The sequence below is a fragment of the Orcinus orca genome, chromosome 4, assembly GCF_937001465.1.
Source record: "Orcinus orca chromosome 4, mOrcOrc1.1, whole genome shotgun sequence".
Lineage (NCBI taxonomy): Eukaryota > Metazoa > Chordata > Mammalia > Artiodactyla > Delphinidae > Orcinus > Orcinus orca.
This window is the reverse complement of record NC_064562.1, coordinates 118993025-119019066: the sequence shown is the minus strand read 5'-3', so window position 1 is coordinate 119019066 and position 26042 is coordinate 118993025. Positions and strand designations below refer to the sequence as shown.

General features: G+C 37.0%; 2 protein-coding genes across 6 annotated transcripts in view; both read left to right on the top strand.

Moving 5' to 3' along the window:
• SLC9B2 (solute carrier family 9 member B2) overlaps positions 1 to 26042 on the top strand; it is a 70588-nt gene that overhangs the window by 20786 nt on the left and 23760 nt on the right. For all 5 annotated transcript variants that reach the window (XM_033427842.2, XM_049709493.1, XM_049709492.1 and 2 more), the window contains 7 exons: positions 4994 to 5136; positions 6016 to 6143; positions 7359 to 7534; positions 10805 to 10911; positions 13142 to 13291; positions 20436 to 20544; positions 23779 to 23915. In XM_033427842.2, the coding sequence (XP_033283733.1) occupies positions 4994 to 5136; positions 6016 to 6143; positions 7359 to 7534; positions 10805 to 10911; positions 13142 to 13291; positions 20436 to 20544; positions 23779 to 23915 (950 nt within the window). The remainder of the gene's footprint in view (positions 1 to 4993; positions 5137 to 6015; positions 6144 to 7358; positions 7535 to 10804; positions 10912 to 13141; positions 13292 to 20435; positions 20545 to 23778; positions 23916 to 26042) is intronic.
• SLC9B1 (solute carrier family 9 member B1) overlaps positions 23897 to 26042 on the top strand; it is a 73353-nt gene continuing 71207 nt past the window's right edge. The window contains exon 1 of the mRNA XM_033427844.2: positions 23897 to 23915. The gene's annotated coding sequence lies outside the window, so the exon portion shown is untranslated. The remainder of the gene's footprint in view (positions 23916 to 26042) is intronic.

Sequence of the window (26042 nt, the reverse complement as noted above, 5' to 3'; positions counted from 1 at the left end):
GACAGAACTCAGCAAGTGCTACAAATCAGGGCTTACTATATTGTTAGTCATTCACATCCCTGACAAACAAGTGAAGTTCCAACCTGCATTTTCATTGGTTCATTTTCATCTTACTCATTAACATAAACAAAATTATCAGCCGATATTCATGGTGACACTATATTCGCTCGTCATAATGTGAATGACTTCTTTGCTAAGCCAGATAGTAGTCAAGCATTTATTTGTAATCTGATTTTGTCAATTCATTGTTGAACTGCAACCATAGTTGGTTATGGATCTGGAGTTCAACAATGAAAAACAATGAAAGCATTCTATGAGAATCGATCGGCTCTATAGAATTTACAGCGATGATTGTTGCATATTTATAAACTGTATTCTGCACGTCCCTTATATCAGTAAAATTTATAATAAATATGTAAATATATAAATACACACACACTTTTTTGGACAGCTACTTATTAAGCATTTACCAGCACACCATTGGCTGTATTGTATTATCATGCTTATTAAAATAATTTAGCCAAAAATATTCTTCCAGAGGCCATGAGAACTGTCCAAACATGAAACACATGAAAATTAGTCTTAACACTGGACATTATATCTTTAATATTTCTTCAAAGAATTCCATATTACAAAATTTTAATTTACCACTTTCATTATACCACAAAAGGCATTTTGTGTCCTTTTCTAACAGATTTATAAATCACTAAGTTTTATTTAAAAATCACATATCTTTCACACATATATATTTGCACACAATTCCTGAGTAACAATTTTTCCTGTTATTTTATGTTAGTGAGGACAATTAATATTGGCTAACAAAGACCAATATTACTTGCTTTTGAATTTGTGGTCAGCAGTTGAAGCTAAATATAAAAAGAAGTAGAGTTATTTACATTTGACCATGCACTATTTCTCAATATACTTTTCAATTTTAGGTAAAAATAAAGTTATTTTGCTTAATTCATATTATTTATCATGAGTGCTTTTTGTTCTCTAAAGTTATGAACTGAATTATTGTTAAAATGAGTTGTTTCTAAATATGCCTGTATGCTGTGATAAAGGGCTGGCAATCCACTTCTTTTGTAAATAAGATATTATCGGAACACACCCATGCTCATTCATTCACATATTGTCTGTGGCTGCTTTCACACTACAATGGCAGAGTTGAGAAGTTGTGAAAGAGACCCTGTGGCCCACAAAGCCTAAAATATCTCTTATCTGACCCTTGACAGAAGATATTTGCTGACTCATGCATCTAAATCAGTGCTTCTCAAACTTTATCATGCAGAAAAATGACCTTGGGACCTTGTTAAAATGCAGATTCTAATTAAACAGATCTGGGGGTGGAGCCTGAGATTCTACATTTTTAATAAGCTAATTATAAGTTTTCAAACATGGTTGTGCATAGGAATCACCTCATGAAGTCTTTTAAAAGCTGATGCCCAGAGATTCTGAATTAATTGATGTGGCATATGCCCTGGGCATCAGAATTTTTAAAAGTTCCCCAAGTGATTCTAATATGCAACCTAAGTTGAGACTGCTGTTCTAGGCTCCATGAAAATACACTTTATACCTCATCCTTTTTTTTTTTTTCCATTCTATGCCTATTATTACAACAAACTAAGTATACCACATTGCCAAGTGGTACAGACTTGGGCTTTGAGATCTCATGAAATCTCCTGGGGTGACTGCAATTATTCTGAAAGATCACATACGTTATATATCTTAGCATCCCTTTTTGTAGTGTTGCACCTGTGATAGAAAAAAGTTTACCACTTTTTATTGTAGTAGGGCCAGTAACTAAAACCGAAATATCATCTGAATCCATAAAGACTTGTTGAGACAGAATATGTGTGATGATTGCCTGTTCTATATTTTCATAAGCTCGTTGAAATAATTGCTAGAGATAGAGGATGAAGGAGAATTTTTTTTATTCCCAAAATAAACGTGAAAACAGTTGCCCTGGAACACTTTCCTTTGCCCATGGTCTGGGCTGACGTGGCCACCTGATTTTGATTTGGATATTCCCTTCTTGCCTCTGAGCCCACATGGGCCTCTCCTTTCGTTGTGGGGAGAGGAACACCTTTCCTAATAGAGGGGTATTATTCTTTTTTCTCTTAATTTGTGTTATGGAAATCTTTTTAAATATGCAAAAGTTATCAATACATGACCAATCTTATTTCATCTACTCCCAAGTTTTTTTGAAGCACATTATAATTGAAAAAAATTTCCATAATACAAATTAAGAAAAAAAGAAGAATAGTCCTATATCAAAGGAGGTGTTCTTTCCTCCACAACCTACATGAGAGGGAGAGGCCAACGGGGGCTCAGAGGCAAGAAGATGCCTGCTAAGTCCATATCAGGTGGCCAGAGCAATCCAGACCATTGGCAAAGGAAACTGGTTCCCAGGGAAATTTTCACATTCATTTGGGGAACAAAAAAATGCTCCCTTCCCCCCTAAAACTCCAAAAAAGCCCTCTTAACATATTTTTGAATTCTTGTTAGATTATTATTCTTTTTGATTCCAGGTAGTTATATGCTATAATTAATTTAGGACTGGTTTAGATCCACATTTTAAGTTTCAGTAAGGAACTATTGACATATTAATGAAATATAAAGTTAGTGCAGCATTTTGGGCTTGGTAATTCGTCAATATCTATGAAAATGAAATATGCCTGTACCCTAGGGCTTAACATTTCCACTGCTAGGGATTATCCTGTGGATATACTTACACAAACCTACAAACATGTAAGCTCCATATGGACAAGGACCATGTTGGTCTAGCTGCTATCTGTATTAGCAGGGTATCATAAGGGTCTGGCATGTAGTAGGCACTTAATAAGTACTTGATGTATGAACTGTGCTCATTTCAGCACAGTTTGTAATGAAAAATCTTAAAGTCCATTAATTGGTTCCAAAATTATGGTACTTCCAAACAATGAGATACTATTGCAGCTATTATAAAATAAGGCAGATATATATATCAATGGGAATATATCCAGGATATATTGTTAAATGGGGAAATATTATACAATGGTATATAAACATGCTTTCATTTGTGTCCAGCACACACACACACACACACACACACACACACACACACACAAAAGCACACACACAGGCATGCTTAAATAGGTATAGAAACTTTTTGGAAGGGCACAAATAATCCTTAACAATGAAAACCTTTGGGGAATGAAGATCAAAAGTTGCCCTTGGGGGCTTCCCTGGTGGCGCGGTGGTTGAGAGTCCGCCTGCCGATGCAGGGGACACGGGTTCGTGCCCCGGTCCAGAAGATCCCACATGCTGCAGAGCGGCTGGGCCCGTGAGCCATGGCCGCTGAGCCTGCGCGTCCGGAGCCTGTGCTCCGCAACGGGAGAGGCCACAACAGTGAGAGGCCCTCACTTTACACTTGTCAGTAATTTTTAATTTTACCATAAGCATATATTATTCTTCTCATTATTCTTTTAAAAATAGTTATTGTAGGCTAGTTTATATTTTCACAAATTCTAGAAAGACCATGACTGCAGAATTCAGAACTTAGAGACCTTCTTCCAGATTAAATGGCAGTGATGAAAGATGCCTGGGAGAGATGCTCCTTTTCCTAACGGTGTCTGGGGCAAGTCACAAAAAGCCACATGGGTAATTCTTTTCTGTTCTCAAAGCTTACATTCAAAACATCCCAACACTAGTAAATTTGTCCAGTCATATAACGGGTGGTGCTTATAAGGACATGGTGAGAAGAGGGTAGTGCTGGAGAACGGAGGGTGGAAGCCTCACAGTATCTGCTGGAGAAGTCTTTCCCTTTGCATGGGCATGATGTATTATCACTGAGGGCAGGATTCCCTTACAAACTACTCAGTTTCCTCAGTCACACTCAGCTACTTGCAGTTTCTAGAAGGTCACACTTCTTTTTCATACCTTGGAAGAAACTGCTTTCTCTTTCAGAAACGTTTCAACTCCCCGGCCTCTTTACCCCTCTTCTCCTCCTTTGCACCCCTCTGACTCTCCCCTCCCGTCTCATACAATACCTCCTCATGCTTCCATAAAATTCAGATTGTCAATTTGTCTTGCTCCCCTAGAGGCTGAAAGCTTGTTGAGGTGTAGTACCCAGTTTTTGTCCATTATTATATCTCTAGTGCCTATTATAGTATCTAAAATACTGAAGGCATTTGGTGAAGGTTGAATGGCTGAACGAAAAAAGAGTCACCAGCTGACATGACAGAGCAATGTCCATTTCATCATAACTCACCTTAAGCCTTTGCAGAGCAGGTTATGTAGGGTCTTTTTTTCTTAAATTATCCTGTTTGAAGGTAAAATGGTATCCATATAGGTATTTATTGACATTTCAGGTAATCCGACATAGGCAATACTGTCAGGAGCTCTTTGCTAGTTGCACACAAAGGGATGACTAAGTTGGACATTGTACTTTTTTTAATATTTATTTTATTTATTTATTTTTGGCTGCGTTGGGTCTTAGTTGTGGCACACGGGATCTTCATTGTGGTGCACGGGCTGCAGAGCAAGTGAGCTCAGTAGTTGCGGCACGTGGACTTAGTTGCCCTGCGGCATGTGGGATCTTAGTTCCCCGACTAGGGATCGAACCCACGTCCCCTGCATTGCGAGGCAGATTCGTAACCACTGCACCACCAGGGAAGTCCCTGGACATTGTATTAAAACATTTTACATTTAGAATTTGATCACACTTTCTATCCAAATACTGCATCCTGTTTCTCCCTTTCAGGTTCAGTTATTTAGGAATTATTAATTATTCTAATCTGTTGTTTTTATCTTCGTATTAAAGCCTTGTCTTAGCTCCTCTAATTTATTATATTATTTTAATTAAAAGCTTAACCTAATTTCACCTAACTGATAAGCAAAAAAGGAAGTATTTCCTAGGATTATAGGGTAGTCTCTTTCACAGCTAAAGTGCCAAAACCTATTGCCTGTATTTGAAGACTAACTAAAGAGCTGTTTGACTTTTCTATTCTAGGCATGCTGCTTGCTGGGTTTCTCATCAGAAATATCCCTGTCATCAGTGATAACGTACAGATCCAGCACAAGTGGTCTTCTGCTTTGAGAAGCATAGCCCTGGCTGTCATATTGGTTCGCGCTGGCCTTGGGCTTGATTCAAATGTATGAAGTACAAATTTCTAATTATTGACTAGGAATTTTGTTCCTTCACCACTGCCAGTGTTTAGAATCACTGAGCTTTGGGAAATGGAAGTGGGCATTGTGCATGACATTCTCAAGAAGAGAAGAGAATCTGTTTCATGCAGAACTCTCCCCAGAAGATGTTCCCATACTCTTTCTTGGAGAAAGGTGGAGTTACTGTGTGGGGACAGCACCAAGAATAAAGGCCCCCCCTTTTCTCTGACAGAGATATGGGCCATAGTTATAAATTATGGTCATGAGAGAGAAGACATCATATTTTTGGCATGCGAAGCCCTATATAAGAGTTGAGGGCTAACTGTACTGGCTCAGGAAACTGCCTCCTATATAGAATGAGTCTCAAATATGAGGTTTTTAAATGCTTTTTTACATTAGGAATGAATTTGGGGAATGTTTTGATTTAGAAATGCATGTTTTGGGGGACGGAGGTTTTCACCCAAGCCTCATTTTGGGACCATAAATTATAAATAAAGCTAACCCTGAGAGGGTTAAATCAGCTAGCGTGGGGATAATGAGCACAGACTCTGGAAGCAGCCTGCCTGGGTGCAAACCTAGCTCCACAACTCACCAATGTCATGATCATAGGCAGATCACTTTAACTTGAGCCTTTTTAGTTGAGGACATCTACAAAATGGGCATAATATTACCTATGTCGTAGGGCTGCTCTGAGGAATAAATAAGCTAGCTCTAAACACTTAGAACACTAGACGTTCTAAGTGGAACATTCCTGGAAGATTTGTGATGATCCAGATGTGGGCTGAATATTGAAGCAAAAGCATTGAATGTCATAATCTCTGCATGTCTTTAGAGAAGTATTTTAGTATGTCTAATTTTCTATTGCAGGCCCTGAAGAAGTTGAAGGGTGTTTGTGTAAGATTATCCTTGGGTCCTTGTCTTGTGGAGGCGTGTGCATCTGCTGTTCTTGCCCACTTCCTCATGGGTTTACCATGGCAATGGGGATTTATGCTGGGGTAATGGTTTTTCTTTATTGGATGAAAATATGCACAGACATTTAGGGCTTTCACCGATTCCTTACAAGAGAACACGTAATAGCATTTTCTTAAGGACATCAAAAAATACAACATCGATATCAGCATAATCTAAATATTATAACTTCAAATGATAGTATATGTGTATAGTGTATGTCTAGCTTTTGCAGTGATTATAATAATTTAAACTATTGAAGAAGTAATGATCTTTTACCTATACCTGATTCCAGACTGGTGAGAGAGATGCCAGATCTCACCTCAGAGTCTGGTATAAAGGATAATAAATGTGTCAACGGTCATCAACACCCAGAAGTGTTTTCCTCCTTCTTTTGTCACCAGACTGTTTGATTAGATGGTTCTGCTGTCTCTTCCTTCCACTGTCAGTTCTTATTTCTAATGGTTAAAAGCCATGAGAATTAAATAAATACGAAAGTACTTAGAATTTAGTACTAGTGCGTATGCAACAAGTAAGAAGTTCTTATTTCTCAGGGTTATGACCCTGGAGCTATACTGCTTGGATTCAAATCCCAGCTCTATGACTTTGCGTTATGCAATCTTTGGCCAGTTATTTAATCTCTCTGTGCCTCAGTTTACTCATTTGCAAAACAAAGATAATGATTGTAGCTTTTTCATGGCGTTATTGTGAGGATTAAATTAATATATGTAAAGTGCTTAAAATGGTGTTTGGCACATAGTAAGCACTATAAAATGCTTTCTGGTGTTACTACTGCTGCCATTATGAGTGTCACTGTCAATGTCATTATGGCCTTTTCCTTCTAATCTGTTGTCTTATTTTTCATACTCAATCCTGGTAAAAGGCCTAACGTCACTGGCTTCCAATCCAAAAAGTCTGTGGCCATGTTTTTCAAACCTCATACCATAATGTTTTGTTTTTAAAAAAAGTTAGATTCCTGGGGCCTAACCCCGTTAGGTCTTCTCTACCACCCATAAACATAACTTTTTAGGCAGCCTAAGTAGTTCTAACACAGGTTATCCATGGCCATACTTTGAAAAAAGTGTTCTATAGAACTTGCATATATGTATGTGTTTCTGGGTTGGTGCTTTGCTCCCATCTGAAAGACTTTAGTTGTCCAAAGTGTAACCTCTAAAAGAGTAGAGGTTATTATACCTTCAACAACAATAATAATAATAATGAGTAAGATACTGTCATAAATGCCTAAAGCACTGCCTGCTTAGTTTTGTTTTAGGTGCTGTATCTCCAGCTGTCGTGGTGCCTTCAATGCTCCTTTTGCAGGAAGGAGGCTATGGTGTTGAAAAAGGCGTCCCGACCTTACTCATGGCTGCTGGCAGCTTCGATGATATTCTGGCCATCACTGGCTTCAACACCTGCCTGGGCATGGCCTTTTCCACAGGTACAGGGATCCGTTCACAACGTGCTGTTCTCTTGCACTCTAGAAACATAGATTGTGGTGTTACAAGCATGGCATAGTTGCTTGATAATTAATTAAGGCAAATTAAAATGGAAAAAGTCACCTTCCAAGATTTAGTTCCATACTGGGAAGGGACCAGTAGCTTCACCCTCTAGACATAGACTGCTCAAGCAGTTTGGTAAGTGCAGTAAGGGGAGATTCAAAGGACTTAAAGAAGATTTAGAGAAGGACTAAAACAGCTTCTACATGGAGCCTCTGGGAAGGTTTAATCTTGGAGACTTCACACAAGGGATGAGTAGATTTTCAACGAGCACAATGACAGCAGGCCAAGTGGGAGGAAGAGCGCTCTTCTAAAACAGGAACAGTTTTAACATTTGGTGGGTAATAGCAGCAATGATTTTAATGGGTATCTTTTCCATACTTACCAAGTGTTGGAAATGGATGCATTATGTTTTAAGTAGTAATGAAAAAGAACTTAAGGCATTTTTTTCTCTCCCACTATTATTCAGTACCTTTACTCTCCTTTGGCACAGCATAAATTTAAGTTCATTTTTTAATCCACGTCCAAGAGTTGGAAATAAGATTTGCAATTTCATATTATTGACAAAATGTAATTGTAGCTTAAATTTAGCTTCAGATTATTTAGTGGGAACACGCCTTCATAGAAAGTCATGTATTTTTAGCCTCTCCACTCCACTGTAGTTACTGTCCCATTTTGGGGGGTTATATATGATTTCTGCTGAGTACCTAGAACTTCTCCTCTTCCTGTTGCCCCAAAGTTGCCTTACATCCAGTCCCTGCCATATGTCACTGGTTAAATTAATCTTATCAAAAACATGGCTTTCATAAGGTTACCTTCTTGTTCAAGAACCAGTGAGGATTTCCTCTTATCTATTAAGTCAAATCTACACTTTTTTCTCTTTTGGAAACCTTGTTCTGATGCTGAACTGTTTGATAATAAAGTGCTTATTTGCAGATAAAAAAAACAAAAACAAAAAAAACTCTGCTCTACCTATCCAGAAGTATGTTTGCACTGTTTTCCTGCTATACACCTTTTAAACAATAGCTCTCAGCCTCAGCTGCATACTAGAATTACGTGGGGAGTTTTTTAAAATACTCTCGTAGGCACTGCCTTAGGCCAATTAAATTAGAACTTCTGGGAATGGAAACCATGGCTTTAGAGCAACAGTTTGCATTAGAATCACAGGGGATGGGGAGAGCAGGGCAGGGAGGGCAACGAGGAGGGTCTGCAGGGCTGCCAGCTGTGGACTGCCTGCAGAACCTTCCCAGTCAGCAGTGCTGTATTCCCTCTGCCCTGCCCCACTAAATGTGGACTAAATGTGGTCCTTAGGCCTTTTGCTTGGAACCACCTGGAGCTTCTTTTTTTTTTTTTTCGGTACGTGGGCCTCTCACTGCTGTGGCCTCTCCCGTTGCGGAGCACAGGCTCCGGACGCGCAGGCTCAGTGGCCATGGCTCACGGGCGCAGCCGCTCCGCGGCATGTGCGATCTTCCCGGACCAGGGCACGAACCTGTGTCCCCTGCATCGGCAGGCGGACTCTCAACCACTGCACCACCAGGGAAGCCCCTGGAGCTTCTTTAAAATGTAGATCCCAAGCCCTGCCAGATTTACTGAATCAGAATTTTCAGAGGTAGGGCCCAAGAAGTATTTTTTTTTTAAACAACCTTACTATATCAGAGACTGAAACTAATTGGCTCCTTTCTACACATTTATAGTAAAGTATTTACCATATTAGCTCAAGACATAGGCTACTATCACAGCTAGATGCTTTTGACAGTCCCACTATTACCTAGCAGAGAGCTATCCTAGCTAAGTAAAATTACTACAGAGGTAATTATTCTTTTAAATAAGAGAGATGATAGAAACCGTAGGGGAGGAAAAGCTTTTTCGCCTCTACCCACCTTAGGTTCATTGGCTGGGACCCTGTAAATCAGACTGACCAAAGACAGCTTAACAAGAGAAAATGTTTACTAGCATGTGCGTGCGTCGTGCTTACACACTGGAGTGCGCAGTGGTGAGTAACTCGAGGGGTGGTTAGAATTGGAGCTTATAAAGCATCTTAGCGGAGAACAGTGATTTTGTAGAGAAGTGCAAGACAAAGGAGAAGGACTTTGAGCTTTTAGAGGCAACAAATTGGGGAAAGGCAAATATACCAGCAAACTATTGTTAGCTAAGGGCTGGTTTCAGCGCTTTGTTATATAGATTCCTCTGGTGCTGTCCCTGGTCTGATTAGGGTTCCACGTGGCCTCAGTGGTTAACTTCTGTCATTCCTGATGGAGAGGGAGAGCTTTACAAATTTATGTCCTTCTTTTTAAAGCAAATAGGGAGATGGCAGAGAGCTTATTTTGTATATGTTTCTTCTCAGTTGCCTTCAGCTCAAAATAATCCTTATGCCAAAGTAGCATACCTTAGGGGTGGCATATGCTGTACCCGAAATTATAATAACAAGAAACCACATAACTGGTTAGTACATATTTTCTTAGAACAGTTTGTGAGGATGGCTTTATATATTGAGCAATATTAATATAATTTTCTGCACAATGTGCTAGCAAAGATTTTTTTAAATTAAAGTTTCCTAAATCCTGTTTGCTATGGGGGAAAATATAGTTTACTTACCTCTATATTGTGATATTTCAAAGAAGCTAAGCAACAAATAAAGACTCTTCCAAGAGCAACTTCAAAAATAATTTATTTTCAGATTTAATCTTAGAAATAACGTTCGAGAAGGAGTGAGTCCCCTACGTTCATTGTAGTAAGAAAAGATTTTACTTTCATTGCCAAATTCTTAAGTTACTGTATTCTGTATATAGCTACTAAAATCAATATGCATTTATTATTAAAATATCAGACTCTTAAATGGCAGTTTGAATACTAGGTCTGTCTGCTCACCCAGCCTATGCATGTAATACAGTAGAACAAATTAGACCTGATTTATGAATTTTATCTTTCATATTTTCTTAGTAAATAATAAATTATGTAAATTTATACTGAAGTAAACATAGAAAAAAGTACACAGATCATAGCTTATGCCTATTTTTAAATTTGTCTCCAATAATATGCATACCTTTCTTAATAGAGGCCCATTTTATTAGACATTTTAAGAATATGGAAAGCAGGAAAGATCTGTACATTTTCCTTCTATATAATTAGACTCTTTATGTTAATGATTAACGTCTGTGCATTTATGGATTTAGAATTCTGTCTCAAGTTTTTCTTTTTACGTTTTTTTTAAGGCTCCACGGTTTTTAATGTCCTCAAAGGAGTTTTGGAGGTGGTAGTTGGTATGGCAGCTGGATTGCTTCTTGGATTTTTTATTCAGTATTTTCCAAGCAGTGACCAGGTAAAAGAAATAATCTGTGGGTAAGTCGTGCTCTAACATGTCATTGGAGGAGCATTCTAGAACACTCCCCTGAAAGCTGATGTGAATTATGTGATTTAGAAAATGGCCCCCCGTTTTAAAACTGCTCATTGCAATATTAGTGCTGTCCATGAGATTTATGAAGAGGGCTGGATGTATAAGATTTTTAATGCAGTCCTGGAATTTTTTTCTCTAATTTATATTCTGTATACTTCAACCTTCACTGTAAAACAAATAACATCAATTCTAAAATAATACAATATGTCTTTTTATTTATCTTAATTTTATTTTTATTTATTTTAATTTTATTATTACTCATAATACTCAACTAAATCAAGATATACTAATCAACTAATCAAGAGGCTTTGGGGGCCTCTTTTTTTAGTATCAAAATACCTTAGATTCTTTTTTTTTAAGATTTTTTTTTGATGTGGACCATTTTTTTTTAAGTCTTTATTGAATTTGTTACAATATTGCTTCTGTTTTATGTTTTTTGGCCACGAGGCATGTGGGATCTTAGCTGCCCGACCAGGGATTGAACCCACATCCCCTGCATTGGAAGGCGAAGTCTTAACCACTGGACCTCCAGGGAAGTCCCAAAATACCTTAGATTCTAGTACTATCAAATAGACAGACCTTATCATCTCATATCGTATAGTTCAACATTTCTCACCAAAGATATCAAAGTCCTTTACTGTACACAGTGATTTCTTAATAAACAAAGGTTTTGTTTGTTTTCCTTTACTCCCCTTGTCTCTTAGATAAACATATAAAAGTCTTTTTTTTTCCTAGAAGAAGTGGCATTATTTTGAGATTTCAGAGCATTTTGAATGGAATTAGAAACTTAACTAAAGTAGAACTGTACGTAAGAACATTAATATTAACATTACTTGAATGTATGTTGGTTTGAATTTTTACTGTGCGCACAAAGCTTCAATTGTAGATTGTAGATTTTATGAATGCATAATAGAAAGTTATAGGATTTTCTAATTAAACAGCAAAGTAAAGAGAAAAATGATAGCTTACATTTTGTTGTTTACCGTGTATAAAATGATGTGGTAGGTACAATAAAGTGCCACTAGTTCAATATAGCAGCCACTGGCTACACGTGGCCATCGCAGATACAGAACACTACCGTAGACAATGCAGATACAGAAATTTCTGTCGTCACTGAATGTTCTGTTGGAAAGTGCTGATCTAGTGCACTCCATACAATAACTCATGAAAAGAGTACTGTTAATATGAGCATTTTACTGATGAGGAAATTGAGGCTTAGGGAGAAATGATTTAAACAAAGTCACGTAGCTAGAAAGCAGTGGAGCTAGGAATGAACTCAGGTAACCCACCGCCAGAGCCTGCACACTTCCAAGCCAAGCACTTCTAAAAAGCCTGCCTGCCTTCTAAAGCAATCAAGAAGTTTAAAAGGCCAAACGGAAAAGTGAAAGAGGTACACATTTCTGAGACTTTAAAAATCAACAACAAGGACCTACTGTGTAGCACAGGGAACTCTGCTCAGTGTTATGTGGCAGCCTGGAAGGGAAGGGAGTTTGGGGGAGAATGGATACATGTCTATGTATGGCCGAGTCGCTTTGCTGTGCACCTGAAACTATCACAACGTTGTTAATCAGCTATACTCCAATATAGAATAAAAAGTTGAAAAAAATCAACAACGAAAAACTACTCTGTCTACAGCCTCTTAAAGCTTCTTGGTATTCAAGGATTTAGAAAGAAAAACCAGGAGAGTATCAAATTAAAGAGTGAACAGAGAACCTAAAAATAATAGACATATCATATCTTTAGCCTTCATAGAATTCCTGTGATGTAAACTGCTTTAGGGAATGGGGAAAGAAGACTTGAAGAGCTTAAGTAATATGGCCAACTACATATGTCAGTGGTGTAAAAGCTGAAATTTTATCCCTGGTCTCTCTGTCCCTAAAGCCTATGTGCTTGTTTCTGCTGTTGCATTTAGCCCTGTGAAATTCTGCTTTGATAACTGCAGAGAAGGATAACTGGTATTCCTGGGAGAGGCACCTAACATCTGTACATGTGCTAACTCTACTTTTACTAAGGAAAAGAAAGTAAATGTTCTGTCATGCATTTGTATGCTCAGACACAGACGTTTTTATTTTCTAAGTCCTGACTATGGAAAAACCAATAGTTAGAAATCAGTTATATGAAATAATTGAGCTAACCAACCTCTCTCCTCCTCTAGGACAAGCTCGTGTGGAAGAGAGCATTCCTGGTCTTGGGGCTGTCTGTGCTGGCTGTGTTCAGCAGCATGTATTTTGGTTTCCCTGGGGCAGGAGGACTGTGCACGCTGGTCCTGGCTTTCCTTGCAGGCAAGGGATGGGCCAGCGCAAAGGTGAATTAATTTTAAGTTCTTCTGCTCATGATCACTTTCTGATCAGATTAATTTTTTCTTTCCAGATACTTTCTTAACATCCAATTAATGAAATTATTTAATCATAAAAGCTGTTTTCTATACATTTGTAAATGTATGTCCAAGTTCACACACGCACATCCTTTTCCCCTTACATACGAATCTAGAACTTAAGGTCTTTACTTAAAACATATTTACTGGGCTTCCCTGATGGCTCAGTGGTTGAGAGTCCTCCTGCCGATGCAGGGGACACGGGTTCGTGCCCCAGTCCGGGAAGATCCCACATGCCGCGGAGCGGCTGGGCCCGTGAGCCATGGCCGCTGAGCCTGCGCGTCCGGAGCCTGTGCTCCGCAACGGGAGAGGCCACAACAGTGAGAGGCCCGCGTACCGCACAACAAAAACAAACAAAAACAAACAAAACAAACAAACAAAAAATACATCTTTAATTAGGGAAAAAAAACCATATTTACTTACTTAAAGCGTACCATGGTTCTATTTCCATGCTGCCTTCCTTATCCTTTGTAAGGGCTGCAGAGTACTGCATTGTATAGCTGTGCTATACTCTATTTAATCAGTCTCCTACTAATAGACATTAGATTGTTTCTAGTTTGCTAAGACAAAAAGCGCTTCAATAAAATGCCCTTACATATACTATATTCAGTAAACTCTAAGGCACTATCCAGTCTTATTATTATTTTACATGCTATCAAGAAAGAAAAAGAATGCTGCCAATTAAACTGATATCCTAATTTCAGAAATATTAAAATGAGAAAAATTTTAATGTTATAGCATATTATTGAGTTTATCTATAGGATACATTTCTAGAAATAGGATTGCTCTTTGAAAGACTGTGCACACTGATACTTTTGATAATATCAATTTGCCCTTTTAAAAGACTGTACCAATGTACATTCTCACCAACAGTATGTGAGAGAATCTGCTTCTCTGATCTATTTTCAGTCTTCAGATATTGTGCTAATCTGATGGGTGAAAAATGTATCTCATTGCTGATCTGGTGGCATTTCTTTATGAGTGAAACTAATCATCTTTTCATATGTTTACTTGCCAGTGTATTCAAAAGCTTGTGCCTGTTTTTTACAAGATTGTTTTGGTTTTCCTTACCAAGTTTCAAGATCATTAAGGTTATCTGTTTTCTTAATATGTATTATGGAAATCAGCTGATTGCCATTTATTTATTTTAATTTTAAAATACATTTTTATAGATTTGAACTTGACAGGGTCATGTGCTATTCTGTTTAATAAAGAAATTAGATGTATGTGACCTAAACTAAATGCAGATATATCCTTTTGGAAAACCTAAAGACAACTGTTCAAAATAATTAAGCTTAATATAATGCCATATGGAAACATGTGAAGGTTATAAATCTTGAGAATAGATAAATAATCATATTCAATTATGGGAATCTCTGCAGAGGTATACTAGAGATAGAATTTCCTTGTGGGTAAATAGCATTCAGATAGGAGGCTTCCATTCATTCTCTAACAGTGTGATTATAAAATTAGGACAAGTATAAGTGTGAATCATCTTGCTTTAGAGGAGGGAAGGATTGGAAGGGGCTCCTGGAGCCTTGTGTGAACAAGGGTACTGAGGCCACAAGAAAGTGAGCTGAGATGGATTGGACTTTGAGGAAAAGGAGAGTCCCTTTGAAACCCTGCTCTAGACACCAGATGGGCACCTAGGTTTGTTGCCTTGTCAGAGGCTTGGCTATAAGGCTTTCAGGTGGTCTACTTTTTTTCTTTTCAGCAGCACCTATATTATTCAGCTCTACTTTCTGATTTCATATAACATCGAACAAGAACAAAGCTAAAAAGTAAACAAACTTCCTCGTATAAATTGGGTACTCCTGTCATCCCTCATCTCTCATAAGCCTTTGCTCTTATCAAACATCTGTTTTTCTGTGGCTTCCCTTTTCTTGAGGGCTGAGGCAAGGTTGTCCCGTATCGTGGGCAGTCTTCTGTCCAATCTCAGCTTGGGACAAAGGGCTGTGCTGCCTCCCTTGCTTCTCTCTGAGGACTCACCACTGTCTGTCTTCCACCCTAATCTGGGCTGCGGACTAATACACCTGCTCCTTGAAGCTCTCTGATCTACTCCTTTGCCTCAGGACCAAGGACACAGTTTTCACCCAGTAAAGGGATGCAGCTAAAGTTGCATTGTGACCCCTTATCTGACACCTGGGAAGTTTGCCAGCCGTTAGCATTCTACAAACTGCCCCTTAACTTCTTTTTTTTGTATATTGTTTGGTTTCTTTTTTGCTGTTGTAAATATTTTTTATTTCAGTTGTCAGTTGCTGGGTTACAAATTACCTCAACATTTAATGACTTAAAACAACAATTTTGTTTTGTTTTAATTTGTCTTGCATTTCTGTGGATAGACTTGGCTCAGGTGGGTGCTTCTTACTTGCAGTTGCTCATGAGGTTGCAGCCAAATAGTGACTGAGACTGGAATCTGTCCCTTAACTTCTTAATTGTAAACATTTGTCAGTATTAAAAGAAATAAATTACTAAAGAGAATAATTTGTAAATAAAATTAGTTTTCTTTCTGAGTATGAAAGTACTATACGCTCATTTTAAAATATTGGGAAATAAAAAAAAGTCAGAAAGCAAAGGAAAGAAAAAATCGTTTACAATTCCTCTACCTAAAGCCAACAGCTCTGTAAGCTATTTAAGTATTTTGGCTTATTTCCGTTCATTTATTCAACAGGAAAAATTTCAAATACACTTATAGTAAGTTTCTTCAAATTGAATTTTACTGGAAAATGCTATCTGTTGTCACCTCCTAAAAATTTTCAAAAATTAACAACCAGCTCATATTATCCTGTCATGGGTAAAAGAAGGGAAAGGAACTAATAAATGTTACTGCCACTCTGTAAGGCCTTATACAAGGCACTAAGTGAGTATTCTCACTTATTTTCACAAAAGAAACTGAAAAAGTATTACCATTTCCATTTTATAGAGACTATAAATCAGAAGAACTTAACATGTTCTAAAACATGTCCGAAGTCACAAAATTTAAAAAGTGGCACTGGGATTTAAGCTCCGGTTTGAATCCAAAGCGACTGGTACTACCCTTATAATACAACTGTAGCATTATTACACAGGACACATTTGTATATTTTGACATCTATTTGAATGACACATATCACATATATTAAAAATGTTATACTTCTACACTTTGCAATTTAAAATTAAGTTCACAAATGATAGGATTTTAAAAAACAACAAAAAAGAGTCATGTCATTTGGAATAGGGCAATAGTTTTAGCAACAGGGAAATCAAAGGGGAGACTGATCCCTACTACAAGTCGTCACTAGCTGTGGGCATAGAAGGACAAAGAGGGAAAGGGAAACTCTGATGAGTTTCAGTTGTGCTATTCTCCAGAATATAGTGTGGGTTATATAGAAAATATTGTTAAAGCTGAAACAAAGCATCTGTTTGAATGCATTTGTCATAACTTTGCCTGAATTACCTGCAGCCTGGTTGAGTACATAGAAGGTCAATGTAATCCACAACCCAGAGAAAGAACTAGGTACCTTGTTTTCATATTTACCTCTGGTTACTCTCCTGTGTATATCTCTTTATCTACACACACACACACAAAACACAACACACATACTCACACATACACACACACATAGGGATGCCCCATAATTTTTTAAAACCATTTCCTTATAGTTAAATATTTAGGTGATTTCTAGTCTCTGCTATTTTTAATTATGCTGAAATTCAATTTCTGATCAGTTCCTTAGGCCAGATTTCTAACAGTGAAATTTTGGAGTCAAATAATATGAACATTTTGAGGTTTTTGACATGCATTACCAAATGGCTTTCTAGAGTTGTATCCATTTACTTTTCCACTGTAATATATGAAGTACCTATCTCATTGTACCCTCATCAGCTTAGAATAGTGTTTCTCAAACTTGAGAATGCATCAGAACCACCTGGTGGTGTATACACACATCTATACATATGAAGTTAGATTTTTGTGCCATTTTATATTGTTCATTTTTCACACTCAAATATCATATACTTTCATGTGGTCAGATCTATGAATCTCTTATTAGGACCTTTCCTCAATAGTATTTTTTCCTTAAAGATGTCTTTCTTGTAAAGTTTTACATACGTCATCTCATGTATTCTCTACAATAACCTTGAAAGGTAGATATCAGACCATTTTACAAATGAGGACACCAAGGCTTAGAGATACTAGATAGACTGCCTAAAGTCGCAAAGCCAGTAAGTGGCAGAGTCAGGATGAGAACACACAATGTGAATACATCAAACTGGTTCCCTAAAGAAAGGAAAGCAAAAGAATCTTCATTGAATCAATTATGTGGCAGACACCCTCCAGAGCAGCACAACATTATATAAAGAACATAAAATTTAAGTTATGGGGACTCGGATTCCAATCCTGCTTCAAGCTGTATAATCCCCAAAATGTCACCTACCTTCTCTAATACTCAGTTTTCTCAACTGTAATATGAAGAGACTAATAATAACATCTAAAGAATTGTGGCTGTTGTTTGGGGAAATGGAAATGAAGCACTTGTAAACTCAATAGTGCTACAGTAATACTGTTGTTGAGTTATACTTTGAAAAGCTAAAATATTTTATAAAATTCATTTGTGCCTGTAGTTTCTGATGTTATTTCTTACTTTTCTGCTTGGTTTTCCATATAATCATTAATCTTGCCATTTGTCTTATTTTATTCAAATGCACTCACCTTTCTTGGGCCTGTCATCTATTTTTTCATCTATTTTCAAATTCAGTGCTTCTAGATGACCTTTTTAGTTATGGGATTTTGTTTTCTGTTATATTTTGGATCTTCTGAATCTTGAATTGTTCAGTCTGAGAAGTGTCCACTTACATAGATATTTAACCCATGATGAAACCTTCATTTCTCTTAACTTTCTCCTTTTGTCCATCCTTGAAAGTGATTTATATTTTTGAAGATTCTTACCATTGATGCATAGAGATGTATAAAGTGGCCTTAACTTTCAATGGACAACACAGTCTTCATTCCCCTTGGCTCATCTTCTTTTATACTTAGCTTATTCTATAGTTCCAGTTTCTTTTTATTTTTTTATTTTTTTTTTGCGGTACGCGGGCCTCTCACTGTTGTGGCCTCTCCCGTTGCAGAACACAGGCTCCAGACGCGCAGGCCCAGCGGCCATGGCTCATGGGCCCAGCTGCTACGTGGCATGTGGGATCTTCCCGGACCGGGGCACGAACCTGTGTGCCCTGCATTGGCAGGCGGATTCTTAACCCTGTGCCACCAGGGAAGTCCCCCAAAATAAAGATTCTTAATGTTGACTGAAAAAAAATCTGTTAAATGTAAATTCTTAGGTACTGTACTGGGTACTGCTAAATTGCCCTCCAAAAAAGCGTTGTCAGTTTGCTCTCCTACCAATTATTCAATCTTACAAATTGAATCTTACAAAGATTCAATTATACAATCTTACAAATACTTTACATTGTTAAAACTTTTTTAGTGTTTTTTTTTCAATGTGATTACCCGTCCCCCCAAAATATGGTATATCATTTTAATTTGTGTTTCTCTAATTACTGAGTTTTAGTGTCTCAGTGTTTTTGGCCATTTGTGTTTCTTCTTGTACAATTACTTGTGCATATGCATTGCCCATTTTTCTACTAGGGTCTCTATCTTTTTCTTATTGATTAGACATTGTTCCTTATTCTGTTATACATAGTACAGTTATTTTCTCCTGGTTTGTCACTGTCTTTTTTATGGTTTATTTTGCCACAGACATTTTAGTTTTGCATGGTCAATTGTGTCAGTCTTTTCCTAGGATGTTTGCATTATGTGTTATAAAGTTATGCTTATATCAAATAGGGTCTCCTAAGGAAAGAGAAATCACATAGTAACTGGAATAGGGAAGTTTATTATTAACCATCCTGGGGATCAGTTAACAAGGGATTGGCTTGTAAGATGTAAAGAGACCCCTAAATAATATAGGAATAGCAGCTATAAACTCCTAGGGCTGAGATAAAGCACACCCTTCCACCTCTCCTCCTCACCTCACTACTCCCTCCTCCAGGGCTGAGAATCCAGACCTTGTTAGAGCCTTGGTTCACTGGGTGACACAGAGATCACCATGGTGCCCTACCTACAAAATTTACTAGAAATCTACTCTCCAAACTTATAGGAAATCCACCCTCTAAGTGCATAGGGAGGTATATGGCCCAAGGGAGGTGGCTACGAAACCACCCCAGGTGTAGGCTGGGGAAAGCTGCTAGCACCATGCACTGCAAGACCCTGGCACTGGAGAAGCCACCTGGACTGCAGGAGCCTTGTGCTGGAAGATCTTGCTGGGAAGAGCCACAGAAACCAGGAAGAGTTCCTTCTCTTGCAATAGATTTCAGCACCTTCTACTGACAATACTTAATATGGTACCAGCTGGCAAAGGTGAAATGTTTAAAGGGCCCAGCTCCATTTTCTGCAGAGAAACAAGGAAAGGCAGATTTGGAGCCAAAGGGCAATAAATTAATAACTGGCACAGCACTTTGTTATACCTGGATTTTATCTTTGTGCGTGATTTGAGATATCCACAAACAGTATTTTTTTATAAAGAAAAAATTGGAAACAACTTAAAGGCCTATTGATAAAGAAATGATTGAATCAGCTATGGTACTCCCATACCACAGATTACTATGCAGCAGTTATGAGGTGAATATCTAGATATATGCACTGATATAAGGTCTTTAAATCATATTGTTGAATGAAAATTAACAAAATTTTAAACTATGCAATAATGTAATAATAATATAATTAATATAATATTATTCATTATAATACACACACACAGATTGTGTATTCAGCAGCAGAAGTCCTAAGATTACTTTGTAAAACTCTTTATAATTAACATTTACTTGTAAACCAACACTAAAGTACCTCATATATCTTAATTGTGTTAGAAATATCTTTGCGCAATTTTTTGCTCTCTTCTAGCTAACTTCTTATTCATAGATGCTACAGAGGTAAAGGTTATCTCAGGTCAAATTGACTCAAATTTCAAATTAATAAAATTCTTAGAACTTCTAAATTCATATAATGAAAGTCTGTTTGTGTGTGTGTGTGTGTTCCTTTTAGGCAGATGTTGAAAAGGTTATAGCAGTTGCCTGGTTCATCTTTCAGCCCCTTCTCTTTGGACTGATTGGAGCAGAGGTAGCCATTACAGCTCTCAGACCAGAAACTGTAGGTAAGAATTTTGCTAAAATCAACTCTTCTTATATTCAGTTGAAATATCTTTAGTAGGTGTGTGTTCAGTGGTTCCCATTGTCACAATTATATAAAAAAGTAACGAGCTAAGTCTTTTAGAGCAGTTCGTTAGAAAATAATGTTTGTCAATCTAAGACAGTAAATTTTATACCTTTAAATATTGTTCCTTGTAAAGAAAAGTGACACTGCTGACTGCCATCAATAAAATGCAGGCCTTAAAGTGTTTTTCCAAGGATAAAAATGTTCATCTAGCCTTACCCTGATCAAGGGCCAGAATTTTAAAGATAAATAGTGAGTTCTATAATATGAACCCATAGAATAAAAATGTTTGTTCATTCATTCTTTTATTCATTCACACATTTGAAAGCCATTATGTTAAAACTCTCTTAATTCATAGCACTTCACTTAAAAATTAATTTACACACATATACTCATTATTTCCTCCTTTCCTTGCATCACAATATTCTTCCGTCCATACTAGGGATCCCATCCCCTGCCACCTCTTTCTGGATCTTACACATAGATTCTTCCCTTTTTCTTTTTCATCCTCAAATATCCTTGTCACAGTGTTCTTCTCTTCAGAAGTTAAACAGACTTTAATCTCTAACTTAAAATAATATCCTTCCATTCTGATACATGCTATAACATGGATGAACCTGGAAGACATTACACTAAGTAAAAGAAGCCAATCATAGAAAGACAACTACTATGTGGAATCTAAAATATGGCACAAATGAACCTATCTACAAAACAAAAATAGACTCATATACATAGAGAACAGGCTTGTGGTTGCCAAGGGGGAGGGAGGGACTGGGACTTTGGGGTTGGCATATGCAAACTATTGCAAATAGAATAGGTAAACAGCAAGGTCCTACTGTATAGCACAGGGAACTATATTCATTATCCTGTGATAAACCATAATGGAAAAGAATATAAAAAAAAGAATGTCTGTATGTGTATAACTGAGTCACTTTGCTGTATAGCCAAGATTGGCACAGCATTGTAAATCAGCTCTACTTCAATTAAAAAAAAAAAAGAAATCAACAAAGTAGAAAACAATAGAGAAAATTAACAAGGTCCAAAAAAAAAAAAAGACACTACTGTGTGATTCTACTTATATGAGTCAAATTCATAGAAATAGAGAGTAGAATGATGGTTGCCAGTGGTTTTGGGAAAGGGGAGATGGGGATTTGTTGTCTAATAGGTAGAGTTTCAGTTTTACAAGATGAAAATGTTCTAGATATTTTTTGCACAAAAATATAAATGTTTAACTTAATTCTTACTGAACTGCACATTTTAAAATGATCAGGATGGTAATTTTTATGTGTATTTTATCACAAAGTTAAATAAATATACACACATATATTTATGAAAGATATATATATATATCCTTCCTCCATTTCACTTCCCCCCTCACCTACCACTCTATCTCTCTATTGCTCTTTTCAAACTTTTCCAGAAGGGTGTCTATATTCCCCTTTTCCATTTCAGTTCTCATTCCCTTCCTCAGTACATTTCAGTTTAGCTTCTGCCCCATCACACAACCAACCCTGCTCTTACCAAGGTTATATTATTAAATCCACTGAATACTTACCAGTCTTTATTGCACTTGATACTACTGACCTCTTTAAAACACTTTTACATTGAAGTCTGAAATTTCATATTTTCCGGTGCCTTTTGAGTCTTTACCGTATGTATGGCTTAAGCGCTGCTCCTCCTCAAAGTTCTTTCCAAAACCTTCTATGCTTCTCGCTCTTTTATCACTTCCTTGAGCTCATCTACGCTCAGTGACTTTGATTATAAACTATGTAATTCCAAAATCTTTATCTCTAAATCTATAAATCCAGTGGCTGATTGGACATCACCACTTATAAATCCCACAAAACTTAAAACTCAGTGTGTCTAAAACTTCCTCTTCATCTTCTCCCCAAACCTTCAATGTTCCCTCCTGGGAATGGGATCATCTCTTTTGTATCTTGTACTTCAGCAACAAATATTTTTGAAAATCTACCAACCTGGGAGAAATATCCTCCAACAAAAAGCCACAAAACTTTTCGGTAAAAAAAAATATTGCAGATTTACAGTAGAGCCTCCTGCAGTGTCTATCCCTTTTACCCAGGCTTTTGAACTTGACAAAGTTGTTATCCTTTTTGAACTTCACTTTTTTCAACTGTAAAATGACAGGAATTACCCCACAGGTTGTAAGAATTAAGTAAAGTAATGCACTTAAAGCTTAGTACAGAACCTGGCACAGAGTAAATACTCAACAAATGTTACTTTAAAAAAAATCGTCCTGTAACTTAGCAGTCACTTTAGCTGTGCCTTTCTCAGATTCCAGTAGCCTGCAGCGGCCAAGTCACAATCCTTTATTTTGCACTTCAGGATGAACTTAACTTTACCAGCAAAGGATTCTAAATGCTGACTGAATGCAGTAGCTGTATATGAAAACCAGGGCTAATGGGCTGTCAGTGTACACACCAGTATGATGAAACAGCTGTAGACTGCCACTGTCTGTTCTGATTGGTCACTGCCCAGCGAGCTCTGTTCTGATTGGCTGATTGCCCCCATAATGGCTTATAAATATTTTGAATATCACCTCTGGTCTTATACTCTCTGTAAAGAATTCTCAACCACTTTGATGAAAATAATAATTTTTTCCTCTTCTGTGCCCTCTTACCAGTATGCTTATACTGTACTTACCTTATAGTATATTAATTCGTTTTTTATGTTTCTGTCTTCCTCTGTCTTTGAAGTTCATAGAAGTAGAGTCTGTACATTATACATTTTTGGATACTAGTACCTAGTCCAGATCCTGCCATGCATAGTTATTGAATAAATTCTTGTTAAATAAATGCATGGAAGAAAGTGTGTTTCTTGCTATAAAGCTTAAAAGAACATTCAAATCTCCTTTTAGAAATTAAAATATGTTTAATTTCTGTTTTCAGTTTAAGGGAATATTCTGGTTTCTCTCAGAGCAAATAAATCTTTTGGATTTTACTAAAAACAAAAATCAAGGGGAAATACCTTCTTTTAAACAAGTGATCTAATTGATCCTTAATATTGATGTTTTGATAAATTATGCCTAGCCATTTTTGTCTTTTTAATTTTGTGAATGTTTTTAGACTTCTGTTGAAAGAGTTCTGAATCAGTAACCATGTGATTCAATTTTTCCCCCAGTATTTCATTATGTCTAAAAACTGAGTATTTCTTACAGGCCTTTGTATTGCCACCCTGGGCATTGCAGTATTGATACGAATTTTGGCTACATATCTGATGGTGTGTTTTGCTGGTTTTAACTTTAAGGAAAAGATATTTATTTCTTTTGCATGGCTTCCAAAGGCCACAGTCCAGGTAATGATGGATTTTAATTCCTATTTCTATATGATACCTTGACATTTTTAATAAGAGGGCTTGTTCAAATTTGGTGAAAATAAATAATTGAAGTTTGATTTATGATAAGATTTTATACTAATTTACTCTTTAAAAGTTTTATTTTTGGTATATTGATTCATTAAATATGACAGCTCATTAAATTTCCTTAGATCACCAGGGTGCAACTCAAACTCCAATAAATCCCTACACTACTAGAAAGCAGTAGTAAGTAGCAGGAGGGAAGAGTTGGAATTTTTGTCAGTCAGAGCTCTCTAAAATAACCCAAAGAGATAGTTATTAACTCTATTCATTTCAATATCTTCTAAGAAGAGAGTGAAACAGAAATAGCATAGCCCATCTTAGTATTTGGAAATACTTCAATGTCTATATGATTGATCATCAGTTATGCTTGACCACAGTCTTTAATAGAGAAAGATTTATTGAGAAATAACTCAGAAGATGCTTTATTTCCTAGATTATTAGTTGATATTAAATTTTCAAACCACCTGAACCTCCTGACAAACGTCTCAATCACATGACCCAAAATTTGTGCACTCTAATAAACAAAGCAGTAACCAGTAGGTACTTGAAAGTGTTGAGCAGGTATTTGGTAGCATACCTATAATTGCTCATTAAATTAGAACTGTATAGATCATCATTTGTTGCAAATGTAATATATCCCTGATTGTATTGTGTATTCTCCAACTAATTACAACAAGTAAGAATGAACTGTTTCATCCTTGATTATTTTGCAATTATTTAAATGTGTAAATTTCTGTTTCATGAAATGAGAATTAGGTGTTCTTAATTTAGGAAGCTTTGAGGGGTGCAGTGTGCTGCTCTGTAACTATATGCCGGATTTTGTGTGGCTATGGGATTGGGGCATTATTCCAGAGAAGTTTTTCTTTCCATCAGACTTTCAAAGGTGTCTGAGACATAGTGGCTAAGAATGCTGTGAGGTTAATAGAGCACAGTAAGTTGAACAGTTTCTCCCTCACAGTATCTCCAGCCTCCACACTACTTTCAGTAACTTTAGTAGGTAAATATCAAAATAATCGCTCTAGTAGCTTTAGTATGAAAGATTTGTTTCTAACATCAAAATTTGAAAGATGGCACTTTCCTGCTATGAAAACAAATTTTAAAATAAGGAGAAATTATCTGGGATGTCTTGAATAATGCATGTTCTCAAAGCAAGTATTGTATACAATTTCTTTTTTCTTCTTTTGCCACTGCACAAGAAACAAGACTTTCTTATATATTTTTTCCACATTAGTGTTCTTTAAACTTTTTTGTCTATGACTTACTATAAGAAATATATGTATATTTTTTTAAACATTTATTTATTTATTTTTTGGCTGTATCAGGTCTTAGTTTTGGCACATGAGATCTTTCATTGCGGCACACGGGCTCCTGTTGCCATGCGCGGGCTTCTCTCTAGTTGTGGTGCACGGGCTTAGTTGCCCCGCAGCATGTGGGATCTTAGTTCCCCGACCAGAGATCAAACTGGCGTCCCCTGAGTTGCAAGACGGATTCTTAACCACTAGGCCACCAGGGAAGTCCCGGAAATAGATTTTAAATGACAACTTAGCAAACATACAAACCCCCAAACGTACACACACATACACATATACTCAATGACAGAGAGCTGAAAGAGAAATATACATCATAATGTGTGCAGTTCTTGCTGAGAATTCATGAAATGTTGAATTAGTTATGGCACAAGGTGATCTGAAATAGCAAAGAGCCCTCAAACCCAAGGACTAAATGAGATAGATTTTTATTTCTCTCTAACCAGCAGTGCAGCATGGGAATTCCAGAGCTGGCAGGGTAACTGCTGTCCTCAGCGTATGCCTTTCATCCATGAGTCCAACTTTCACTGTTTGTCATCCAATGGGAAGTGGGAAAGAATAAGGTACAAGTGTCCATTTCTTTTCAGGGAACAGTTACAAGAAGCATTTATCATTTCTGCTCCCCTCTTAATGGCCAGAACTTAGATACATAGCTTCAACTAGTTGCAAAGAAGACTGGGAAAAAAGTCTGTATTTGGACAGCAATGTGACCAGCTAAACTCAGGAGTTCTATTATAGAAGGGAAAAGAGGCATTCA